Source organism: Podarcis filfolensis, assembly GCF_964270895.1.
Source record: "Podarcis filfolensis genome assembly, chromosome: 17".
NCBI lineage: Eukaryota > Metazoa > Chordata > Lepidosauria > Squamata > Lacertidae > Podarcis > Podarcis filfolensis.
This window is the reverse complement of record NC_139621.1, coordinates 1,379,531-1,391,579: the sequence shown is the minus strand read 5'-3', so window position 1 is coordinate 1,391,579 and position 12,049 is coordinate 1,379,531. Positions and strand designations below refer to the sequence as shown.

At 47.8% G+C, this 12,049-nt stretch overlaps 1 protein-coding gene across 14 annotated transcripts in view; it reads left to right on the top strand.

Moving 5' to 3' along the window:
- The window catches only part of KIF17 (kinesin family member 17), a 38,680-nt gene that overhangs the window by 7,117 nt on the left and 19,514 nt on the right, over nucleotides 1-12,049 (top strand). For all 14 annotated transcript variants that reach the window (XM_083592169.1, XM_083592167.1, XM_083592165.1 and 11 more), the window contains 3 exons: nucleotides 477-578; nucleotides 5,056-5,245; nucleotides 6,737-7,189. In XM_083592169.1, coding sequence (XP_083448295.1) covers nucleotides 477-578; nucleotides 5,056-5,245; nucleotides 6,737-7,189 — 745 coding nt within the window. The remainder of the gene's footprint in view (nucleotides 1-476; nucleotides 579-5,055; nucleotides 5,246-6,736; nucleotides 7,190-12,049) is intronic.

Genomic DNA, 12,049 nt, shown 5'->3' with positions numbered 1-12,049 from the left:
AATGGTTTCACTAGCAGAGTAGAAACATTGGGTTCCCTTGGTGTAGCTAGAGTAGATAGAGCAAGAATTTCCGTTACGATGGGGCATTCTCTCCCACTTTCCATCTGAAGTGGTACAGACCAGACAGTGAGAACCTGCTCCAAGCATGTTTCAGATGTTCAAAATACAGTCATGAGCATGTAAGAAGGGCCCTTCTGGATCTGACCAAAGGCCCGTCATAGTCCAGCGTCCGATTCTCCCAGTGGATAACTAGGTGCCTATGGGAAGCCTGCAAACAGGACATGAGTGCCACAGCGCTTTCCTAGTTGCAGTTCCCAGCAACTGATATTCAGAGGCATTGCCTCTAATACTGGAGGGAGGACACAGTCATCATGCCATCAAGAACCCCGTTCTCCCAGCAGACAATCCTGACAGAGTATAAATCAGCTTGGAAACTTAAGAAGCCTATTCTTGTTTTTGCTTCGGGTTTTTTACAGTGTGCCGAAAACTCCAAGTTCTTGGTAAGGGCTTCTTACCTGGAGATCTACAACGAAGACATCAGAGACCTCCTTGGTCCAAACACCAAACAAAAACTGGAGGTGAGGACACCAGACTAGCAACTTAGTTTGAAGTAAGTCAAAAAACAAAACAAAAATCCAGAAACTCCAGAATTCTGACAGTTTGCTGTGAGAAAAATAAACCCCACACAATGAATTGTCAGGAACGTAAAGAACATTTATTCAGAGAAAATTAGAAACCTGAATTGAAAAATTTGGTAGGTTAACTTGGTATGTGAAATCCATCCCTCTTTCCTTGTCACCATCATCACCAGAACCCTTCTTATTCCAGGACCCTCAGTGATGGGTCTCTTTGCTCGTATTTTTTCCATTGCTCCCGCTTCCCTTTTGTTCAGCATCTGAATAAGCAGTAGAATAAGTAGGAACTTTTAGGGTCTTATATCAAATCAGACCATTAGTCCGTCAACTCAACACTGTCTACTGAAACTGGGAAAGATTCTCCAGGGTTTCAGTCTGAAGTATTTTCCAGCCATATCTGGAGTTTGTACTTGGGAACTTTTGGGTGCTAAATGTGCACTCATCCCCTGAGCCACAGCCCTTCCCCAGAACATGGGTGCCAAGAGGTTGCCTTATATTGGTCATGGGGGTGGAGCCTGGTTGGAGCAGGAGGTGGTCCTCTGGTGGGCCATGCAGCAGACTGGCGACTTGGGTAGAGCCTGACGGACGTGGTGATTTAGAGCATGGGTAGGCAAACTAAGGCCCGGGGGCTGGATCTGGCCCAATCGCCTTCTAAATCCGGCCCACGGACAGTCAGGGAATAAGCATGTTTTACATGAGTAGAATGTGCCCTTTTATTTAAAATGCATCTCTGGGTTATTGGTGGGGCATAGGATTTCCTTCATTTTTTCTTCTTCAAAATATAGCCCGGCCCCCCACAAGGTATGAGGGACAGTGGACCAGCCCCCTGCTGAAAAAGTTTGCTGACCCCTGATTTAGAGCAAAGAGCACAGCTCTCAAGCCAATCAGGAAATTTGATTTTGTTGCTTCATGCTGAAGTTTTAGACTTTCTCCTGGGGATCCAAACAAAGGAGGTAGCTAAAACCCTAAGTATTACGATCAGACTCCAAGATCCGGCAGTCTGACAAAACAACCCATGCTAGATTACATACTAAATCTTAATTTGAAATGGAGGAGTGGTTTGTGGCATTGGGCCAATAATAACTATTCCAGTTTTAGTGAATGGTTCCCCAGTAATACCACTGGGCTGTAATGGGAAATGCTTATGACCTCCGTCATGTCCCACTCGTTGGCATACATCACAAGACCTGACATAGAACTTAACATCTCCAAACACATCAGGCCAATAAAATTCCCTAGTAACCTTTCCTAATGTACGCTTAAACTCCAAGTGTCCTGAAAAGGCAGATTTGTGAGCCAGATGTAAAACAGTCTTTCTGTATGTTTGGGTCCTACCAACTGTCTTCTCAGTTCACACTCTGGGGCCGATTTCTTTGGAAGGAACCGGCTATAAACTAACCCTTCCTCCCAGATGAAACTACTCTTGGTTCAGCGCCAGCCCTAGGCACTCCACACTTCTATATAATTCTAAAGTTGGATCCTTAAGCAGTTCTTTCTTAAATTCAATATCATGAAGTGGTGAAGGAGAGGTCACGATATTCTCACCAGACTTTGCCAAGGAAATTTCTGCTGACTCACAAGCTTAATCAAACTGATTTACATTTCCAGTGACAGGTTCCTCAACACATTGGCTAGACCAGTGTTTTTCAACCTTTTTTGGGCAAAGGCACACTTGTTTCATGAAAAAAATCACGAGGCACACCACCATTAGAAAATGTTTAATATTTTTTTCTTTAATGGCAAACAAAAACGTTGCGGACCGTTCTCTGCTCAGCTGGGATCGATCCGCTGATCCCCGCTGAGCCGGCGGATGACAGCTCTGTCTCCGCACTGTGTGCAGAGAGGGAGATGTCAGAGCCCCGCTGCTCTCTATGGGGAATCGGATGAGAGCGGACCGCCTGTCCACTCTCATCCGATCCCATCCGATCTGATCCCCACCCAGGACGGATGGAAAATAGGGTGGACACAGTCCAGCGCCCGCCTAGTGGGCGAAAAATTGACTTTTTTAAAAAAAAAATCTTTCGAATTTTTCAGTTTTCCCCACGGCACACCAGGCAACATCTCACGGCACACTAGTGTGCCGTGGAACAGTGGTTGAAAAACACTGGGCTAGACCATGGATAGGCAAACTAAGGCCCAGGGGGCCGGATCCGGCCCAATCGCCTTCTAAATCCAGCCGATGGATGGTCCAGGAATCAGCATGTTTTTACATGAGTAGAATGTGTCATTTTATTTAAAATGCATCTCTGGGTTATTTGTGGGGCATAGGAATTCGTTCATCCCCCCCCCCAAATATATAGTCCGGCCCCCCACAAGGTCTGAGGGACAGTGGACCGGCCCCCTGCTTAAAAAGTTTGCTGGCCCCTGGGCTAGACGATTCACCAAAGGTTAACCGTTTAGGGTCAGGCAACAGCTGAGCTAAATGCTGTCTTAAAAGCAAGATCATTGCCTATAAGGCAAAGGTGTAAACATCCTTTTCATGTACTAAAACTGGTAAGGACTTTGTAAAATCTTTGTATTCACAATCCACCTGGGCTAGACTGGTTTTTACTGCTTGGCCCCCATAGGGAGTTACAATCAACTCTGCCTTCTAAAATTTGGCCAGGCTATAATAACCCCTTGTATATTGAGGAAATATCATCCCCATATCCCTTAACTCTACTATTAATACGTTATTAATTTTAATTTCCTCACTGAATTGCACCTGAGCCCATCTAGATTGACGTGGGTCAATTCATGCCATTCTCACAGTCTGTTGAACCCCATTTGGCGCCTCTTCTGATGAACCATTTCCTATTGAAGCTTGATTCTGGGGAGTGGGAGGTGCTGCTATAGATTGTTCCGTGGCCTGCCTTCCTCCTCCCACGAAGCTTCCTCAGCTGTGCTGCTCTTGAGACGCAACCTCTCCGCCATTCTCTGTCTTGCAAAAAGCTACAGTCTTTCTTAAGATGTCCTGGCTGTTTACAAAAAAAACCAGGCCACTCCGAGACGAGATTGAAACCTTCCCGCCTTGGGGGTTTCCTGTTGTTATTATCATCAAAGCTTCTGTTTTTCCCACTCCTCCCCTTCGTAAGAACTTTACTGGCGATTCAGTTTCATGTTTTCCACCAACACCGCAGCAGAATTCTTATCCAGTGGCTTACAGGAACAAGAAAGTCCTCACATGTAGCTTCAGAGAGTGCAAAATATGACTAAATCCTGCCCTTCAGTATATGGGGGGAACATATGCTTGTCCCAATAAACACAATTATTTCTCCCCCTGAAGGATCTTTCTGGAGAGGAGTCTCCCTCGCTCCAAACCACTCTAGGTCTTGACACCCGACCATATTCCTCCTTTACATCTCCGTGTCTCTAGGGTCATTCAGCTGTTAACTAGCTGGCCCCCTGCCTGCTTCTCACCAAACAGACAAGCGCGCTCTTCTGCCATTTCCCCTGGAATTGATGAACACTTTCTGCCGTCTAAACAGCCACTTGCCATTCACATTCAAGGTGCTGAAGCTCCAAAGCCCCTGTTCAAATGTGCCACTATGCCACCATGTCAAGGAGAAGGTCACTTTCCGAAGTCCTCCCTGCAAGCTTCTAAAAACTGAGACGTAGGCACGGGTTATCAGGCTTTATTGGCGTCTTCTCTGGCACCAGCTACAGACACCCCATGGCAGTCTAATCTATGGCATGTTCTCTCCCCCTCCCTCAGCAGGTTAACACAAAGATGTATAGGGGCTGAGGAATGCTGGCAGCCCTGTCACCTGCTCCCACTTTGGGGACTAATTGTTAACATCTGCCTTGCTTACAGAATCACTCCTTCATGACAGGAGATGGTAGAGATAGATCAGTTTGGGGGTGGGAGTGTTGCATCCGCTAATGGCCGTGTACATTCTGTCATGTCCATGAATGCCACACATAAACAGATGGCCCTGCCTTACAATGAGCCAGACTATCTTAGTATTTCCTACTCTAAATAGCAGGCACTCTTCAAGCCCTCAGATCTTCCCCGGCCTTTCAGTTACCCAGATTCTTTCAGCAGACACTCGGGACTGGCCCTTCTGCTGTATCCTTCCCATATGCTGTAGGATAGTCCTCCCCCAGTTCTGTTGTATTACTGGTAAATACAAGACCTACATTTGCAATTCTTGTTCCAAAAATGCAGTTTGCCAGAGGTGCCAGATGCAATCCATCTGGGAAAACACACCAGTGTATAAATGGGCAGAGCAAGATGTGGCCCATCTTGCTTGTAGGTGATGGGGAAAGATTTAGGAACCCATCACCTCTGTGGGGTTTGTTCTTTGGGGTAGAGTGCCACTGTCTGTGCATAAGAGCTTTCTCCTTCTATAGCAGTGGCCCTCAAGCTTCTGGTCATTTCCTAGTTCAAGTGTCTCTCTGCAGCTTTTACTGTAACTTGCTGTAACGGCCCTCCTTGCAGCTGAAGGAGCATCCAGAGAAAGGGGTCTACGTGAAAGGCCTGTCGCTGCACACAGTGCACAGCATCTCCCAGTGTGAGCGCATCATGGAGATGGGCTGGAGAAACCGTGCCGTGGGCTACACCCTGATGAACAAGGACTCCTCCCGTTCCCATTCCATCTTCACCATCAACATGGAGATCTATGTCGTAGGTAAAAGCTGGAAATTCCTGTGTTGAGGATGTGAATGAGACAAGGCAGGGGCTGGAGCACAGAAGCTCAGCAACTTTGATTTCCCCAAAAAAGCTCAACAATTTTGGTCTGCCTCAGGCACGGCAGAGGTTGCCTGTGCTCTACTGGTGCATCTAGAGTTAAGGTGCCGGGTGGCAGCAGTGTCTGTTTCTCCGTGGGTGAAGCAAAGCTACTTGCAATTCTGCTTGAAATGAAGTTTTAAGAGCTGTTGGAAAGTGGAACTGACTCCCTTGGAAAGTGTTGGACTTTCCTTTATTGGAGGTTTTTAAGCAGAGGTTGGATGGCCATTTGCCGTGGATACTTTAGCTGAAATTCCTGCATTGCAGGAAGTTGGACTAGATTAGGGTTGCCATATTTTGAAAAGCAAATAAGAGGATACATTTGCCTAGAGCGGCATAAGGAAGCCTCTCTTTCCCCTCACAGTGTGGCCACGGCGTGCATTGCCTGTCAGTGGCCAGCATTTGGGGCCTTCCCTTTCTGCCTATTTGCATAGAACATGCTCTCCTCCTGTCTCTCCAAAGGGCCCCCAGCTGTTGCCCAGCCACCTTCCTGTCTCTCCTCACCCCCACCCCCAGTATAAGACAATAAGCGTTCCACAGTTTTCACAATGGCCAACCTGCATTTTAAATCCTCTCTGGCAACTTTGAAAGGCATAGCTTTGGAAGTCAGACACACCCTCCCCCCAGATATGCAGGGCTTGCCTGTCGACTTTCGACCAAGCTGTGGTGGGGTTAGTATCAGATTCAGTCCCTGAGCACACACATGGGAAAGGGGGGGCATGTGGGGGTGACACTCTTCCCTTCCTCCTCTCTGATTTCTTTTCCTTCAATAAAGGTAGTTCCCCCCCTGCCCAGCACAGGCATGTTTCCCAGCAAGCAAGGCCTTGGACGTCGAACGCTTGATCTCAAAAGCCCTGTCCCACCGCACTTGCTTGCTTGCCTGCTCACTCACTGCTGCTGCTGCTGCTTGTAAGTGGCTCCCCAGCAATTTCAGCCCCTGCCTGTGATAAAGCCCAGGTTTCCAAAGCAGCAGCAGCGCCGCCACCAGGCACCGTGTGTCCCTTCTTAGTCCCGCAGCAGCCGCTGCCAGCAGCCTTATGGAGCGCGTGGACGAGGGCCGCAACAAACCCCACCCCCCCAGACATTTTGCATAATTTTTAAAATCCACCTGGACAGAAATTTTAAACCGTAAAACGAGGACATATCTGGAGAAATCCGGACATACGGCAACCCTAGACTAGATGACCCTTGGGGTTCAGCTCCACAATTCTGTGATAATCTGTAGAACTCATTGCTGTCTGATGATGTCAGGTAGAGCTGTCCCAAGACACTTTATCACAGCAAGCAGCTAATGGTGCAGCACAAGACCCTTCAGGTCTGGTATACTCTAGACAGTTCAGGATTGTTCCCGTCTTTCAAGAACTCAACTCAGCCCAGACTCTCTTCCTTGCAGATGAGAGGGGGCAAGATCACCTGAGGGCTGCAAAGCTCAACCTAGTGGACTTGGCTGGGAGCGAGAGGCAGTCCAAAACTGGAGCTGTTGGCGAACGCCTCAAAGAGGCCACCAAAATCAACCTCTCCCTCTCGGCACTGGGCAACGTCATCTCAGCCCTGGCAGACGGGAGGTGCAGACATGTGCCCTACCGAGACTCCAAGCTGACTCGGGTGCTGCAGGACTCACTTGGAGGCAATACCAAGACACTCATGGTAGCCTGCTTGTCTCCTGCGGACAACAATTACGACGAGACTCTCAGCACCTTGCGCTATGCCCACCGAGCCAAGAACATACGGAACAAACCCCGCATCAATGAGGATCCCAAGGATGCTCTGCTGAGGGAATACCAAGAGGAAATCAAGAAGCTGAGAGCCATCTTGGCTCAGCAGATGAACATAAGCCATTTGCAAGGTAGGATCCCTTCATGTAGCTGCTTCACCACTTACTGAAATGGAATTGCTTATGTTCTGTGCCTCAATCATTGGGGAAAACCTCTGTCCACCAGTGGTGACAACAGCAGCTATTCTTCTAATCTTAGGTGGTGCCCCCTACTCAACAATTAGTTTGTGTACACACAACGTATTCAAGAATCAATGGAAACTGAATCATTGGGATTTTTTGACACACGGCACACACAAACTAATCTATTGTGCATTCCTCCCCCCCCCCATCTGTTGTTGGCATCCGTCTGTCTTGACAGACAATAGAGTGTGCGTCTGGGGGTGATGTCAAACCACTGTATTAGTAGCACAGAAGTGATCTTCCCAGGCATAAGCCTGGGCAGTGTTACGGAGGTCCTGGGCTGCCCAGATGGCAAAACACCCCTCTTGGGGTGGTCCAAAGGAAAGCAGAGAAATGTTGTGACACCAGCTTGGCTGCAGGAGTTGCTGGGAGGAGGCGTACAAGGCGGCATCCCGCTGTCTTAAGACTGTACTCTGGATTTGTGTAGGGTTTACTCCTTAGGCTTTTCTTCTTCCAAATATATTCTGCAAGGCAGCAGAGGTTTAGGATCAGAGTTTTCCTTCTCATAGTGGAATATCTTCCAATCAGAAATGCACTTATTGAGAAAATGGTTTCATTAAAAGAAAAAAAGCTCATTGCAGATTGATTCTGTGTAATTGCACAGTACATACATTTGAAAAAAGATAAAAACTGACGTAGGTGATGCCAGCCAGGTTGTACCTACAGTTGCCCAGTGACTTTGAGGGTAGACTGCAGTCACCACTTCCTTTTTCCGTAACCTGGGGCATATGCAGGGAGGAAGAGGCATGGATAGCTTCACCAAGGGAAAGGTTTTCAAATGCATGTTAAGTAACTGTACTCACCCTTGTGGATGTCAGGGTTTAGAAACAGTCTGGATTGAAAACAGTATGTTGAGGATGTGCATGAACAATTCCAGACTGAGGTACATGTTGGTGCTACAAATAGGTTAGTGTGTACACAGTCTCAGATGAAGGGTAAGTGCAATTCTCCCTCCCCCCACAATGATCACAGGATACCTGACCCTTTCAGCAATATTTCAGGACCATTTCCTAAAAGGCAATACTTCATTTTTAAAAATTCAAGCCATTATCTACCCACTATATCTGCTTTCTTTCCTATAGACCCCATTGGGTGCTAAGATTGGCAGAGGGGACCCTCTTGGTGGTTCCTTTGCTCTCAAAGGCTGAGGGGGCTGGACCAGGAGAGACCCTAGCTGTGCCTCTCCCCTTCCCACAGAGCGGTGTCTGGTACTTTCATTATACAGATTCCAGTGAAGGCTTAAGACGCACCTCTTTTACCCTGACTTCTGACACCTGTGTATTTTAAGGGCCACTTTATTTTTTATGATTGTAAGTTGTTTTTAACTGTTTTAATGTAGTACCCTACCCTGGGACTTTAAAGTGAAGGACAGGTTAAGAATATCCGCCCTCCCTTCCCCACAGGTGGGCGGGGTTTGCGGCACCAAGCGAGGCTCACCTGGGCGGGTGCCACCCACCTGCCTGAGCTGGCCTTTGACCCGCCCTCGGCCATGGAGGACAATGGACGGCCGGGCCGGGGATGGGCCTACCCACCCTGGGACCTTAAAGTGAAGGACAGGTTAAGAATAACAACAACAACAACAGCAACAATAACAGAGATATAAATAAAGGGACAATATGATCACAGGCTTGATCGTTGCCCTGATTGTATTGCTGACATCCATCTGTCTCAGGAGACAACGAAGCCCATTGATATGCGTCTGAAAACACCTGCATACTTTAGGGGCATAAGCTCAGTGGTAGAGCAAATGGTTTGCATGCAGGAGCATCTGGCAACTCCAGTTCAAAAGATCTGAGAAAAAGACCTCAGAGAGCTTCTGCCGTTCTGGCTCAGGATGACCCCTCTAGAAGTTTGCTAGAGTGGCTTTTAAGGTGCCTCAGTGAGTAGAGTGCATGCTTTGCATGTATATTGCTATAAGTTTTTTGGGGGGGACCCCCTAAACCCTAGAATTTAATAAATGGGGTTTTTATTGTTTGGGCTGTGAAGGGAGAAATACAAGTTGCAGAGGAATTCCTGAGCTAGCCTTTGAAGCAAAGGACCAGGCCAAGCTAGGGCCATTAAGAAACAATACATGGCTACAGAGGGCCATTGGCAAATCAAGAGAACTGTCCTCTCCCCTTGCCCTGATTTTGAAGGCTGGGGATTTTTAAGGTTGCCAGCGTAAGTGGGTGTGAGGTGACAGGAAAAGAATGTCTTGAGCAAGATGTGCTGGGAAGAAGGGGGAGATGCCTTGGACTCCAGGGCTGCTCTGCTGTCGGGAACAAATCTCTCTTAAGATGACCATGCTGTAAGATCTGGACTCCCTCCATGCAGACTGAAGGTGTATACATATGGGAATAAATTGTACTTCTTAAAGCTACAGCAGTCTCCACTGCATTTTCAGTTCTCCAAAGGAGCAGAGACCCTAGGGGAGCGCTGGAACCCCCTCAGGAATACCACTCAGCAGAGAGCGGGGGTGACACCCAGCTTTTGTTACACTGGTGTAAGAAGTGGGAGCCGTGTTTCCTGGAGAGAAGGCCTAGGAGACCATGCTCCTGAAGTCAAAATGAAGGGAGGAATAGCAGTATTCCTCAAGCTGATGGAGGAGCACCGAAAGCAGCATCAAGGGCAGCAGATGCAGTGGTTCAGTGAAATGAGAATAGAGTGGGAAAGAAATCTCCTTGGAGAGCAAAGTGTGACTCCATGCCAGGCGCCAGTGGCAGAAGAAAAAGGTGCCAAGGTGGCTGGAGCGGAGGAGGAGCTGCTAGTTGATCTCTCTCCTACTCCCGGAGCTCCAGCAGTGGAGGAAGAAAATGCCTCAGAGGAGAAAGGCTGGCCACCTGAGCTGCTTGACCCCTGGAAGCCTTCTGTGGAAGAGGAGGAAATGGAGGGGCCGGAGAGCCTGACAGAAAGAGGGGGAACTGTTCCTGAGGAGAAGCCAGCACCTATGGGAAAGGAAGATGTTGATTGTCTGTGCACAAGGGGAAATGGCGCTTTCTTCAGTGGAGGAAAACACCAAGGAGCAACTCCAGGCTTGCGTCCGCTCACTGCCAGGGGAGCAGTTGGCTCCTCCTGAGTTGGTTTCTCCGGAATTTCCCCGAGCGGAAGAGGCTGCCCAGGAGCAGCAATAGGCTTGTGTGCTGCCAAAGTGTGTGTGATAATAATTGCCAGTGGTTTTACCTCTTGGATGCCTCAAGATGGTCTGCAAGGGTTGGGAGGACCTGTCTTAATGCTGGGGGCAGCAGCCAGGATCACCCAGAGTCCAGTGGGTTTAAGGGAAAAAAGTGACTGGGGAAGTTACACGTCTTTGTTTAGCCCCATGAGTAAGGAAAAGGGGTGGGGTTCTGGTCACCCATGTGGATGGGGTGGGCCTGGAGATTCTGCAGAAAGTGCCCCAGGTAAAGCCTGGTGGCGGCATTTTGATTTGGAGTTTGGGGCAGCGGATGAAGTAAACTGGGCCCCAGGGAGGAGAAATGGAAAAGGGGATTCCCCCTTTGCCAGAGAGGAAGCAGCAGAGATCCTAAAATTGTGCTGGAATCTACACACATATTAAAAAAAATGCTTTTAAAAAAAGTGTTTTTGAAAATACATTGAATTTTCCATTGCCGTCTAGTGTTACATTGCATATTGCACTTAAAACGTTGTATTGCTGAGACCTGTGTCTTGAAGTGGGACTGGAGGAGTTTGGGGCCTCTGAGCCACAAGCAGCAGGGAGGCAGAAATGACTGGACCTGTGATTTTTATCCCCTTCTTGTACTGAGAACTGTTTAATGATCTTTAAGATTGGCTTGGATTGATAACTTTATGTGGAAATTGCAAGACCAGGACTTCTGTGTAGCTGTGTAAGCTACTAGAATTAAGAGTTACAGATAGGTAGCCGTGTTGGTCTGCCATAGTCAAAACAAAAAAAAATTTTTCTTTCCAGTAGCACCTTAAAGACCAACTAAGTTAGTTCTTGGTATGAGCTTTCGTGTGCATGCACACTTCGTCAGATACACAGAATTAAGAGCTCTGTGGATACCCCAGGCAGGCTACTGCAGCAAGGGGGCGGAGCTTCCACAGCAATCATCCTGAAATACAGTACTGTGATGTGTTTTTCTTTGTTTCCTTGCATGCTGCTGCTGCTTGCGAGGGGGTGGTAGTAAGTGTTTTGGTTAAATTAGCTTGTTCAGTGATGATTAAAACTGCTAATGGTGTTTAGGAATGTTCTGATAAGTAATGATGATAATGACGAAGGAAGGAGGGTCTTTGGATGAGACAGCAGTGATACTGAGGCAGACATCCTGGCTTGAATATGTCATGGAAACACATCATCTTGGCTGCCCAGTGTGGGTGACTGGGTAAGTGGCACTGGGAGGCTGAAACAGTGACCAGAATGTATCCCAAGAGTAGGCATAGGCCAACTCGGCCCTCCAAGTGTTTTGGGACTACAATTCCCATCATCTCTGACCACTGGTCCTGTTAGCTAGGGATTGTGGGAGTTGCAGGTCAAAACATCTGGAGGGCTGAGTTTGCCTGTGTCTGGACAAGAGGAAGGAAAAGGCCTGGAGAATTCCAGGGCAGCTGGAGATCATTTGGAGAGGAGCTGTTATTGTGTTTTCAAACATGTCCCTGTGCTATGATGTATTGAACTGAATGCTGCTAGTAACATTTCTGTTATTTCTTCTGCACAGCTATGGAAAGCTGTCCCTTTTTCCAAAAGGGGGGTGGTGTTATACATTTGGGGGACCCCCAGAAACCCTAGAATTTAATAAATGGTGGAATTTTGAT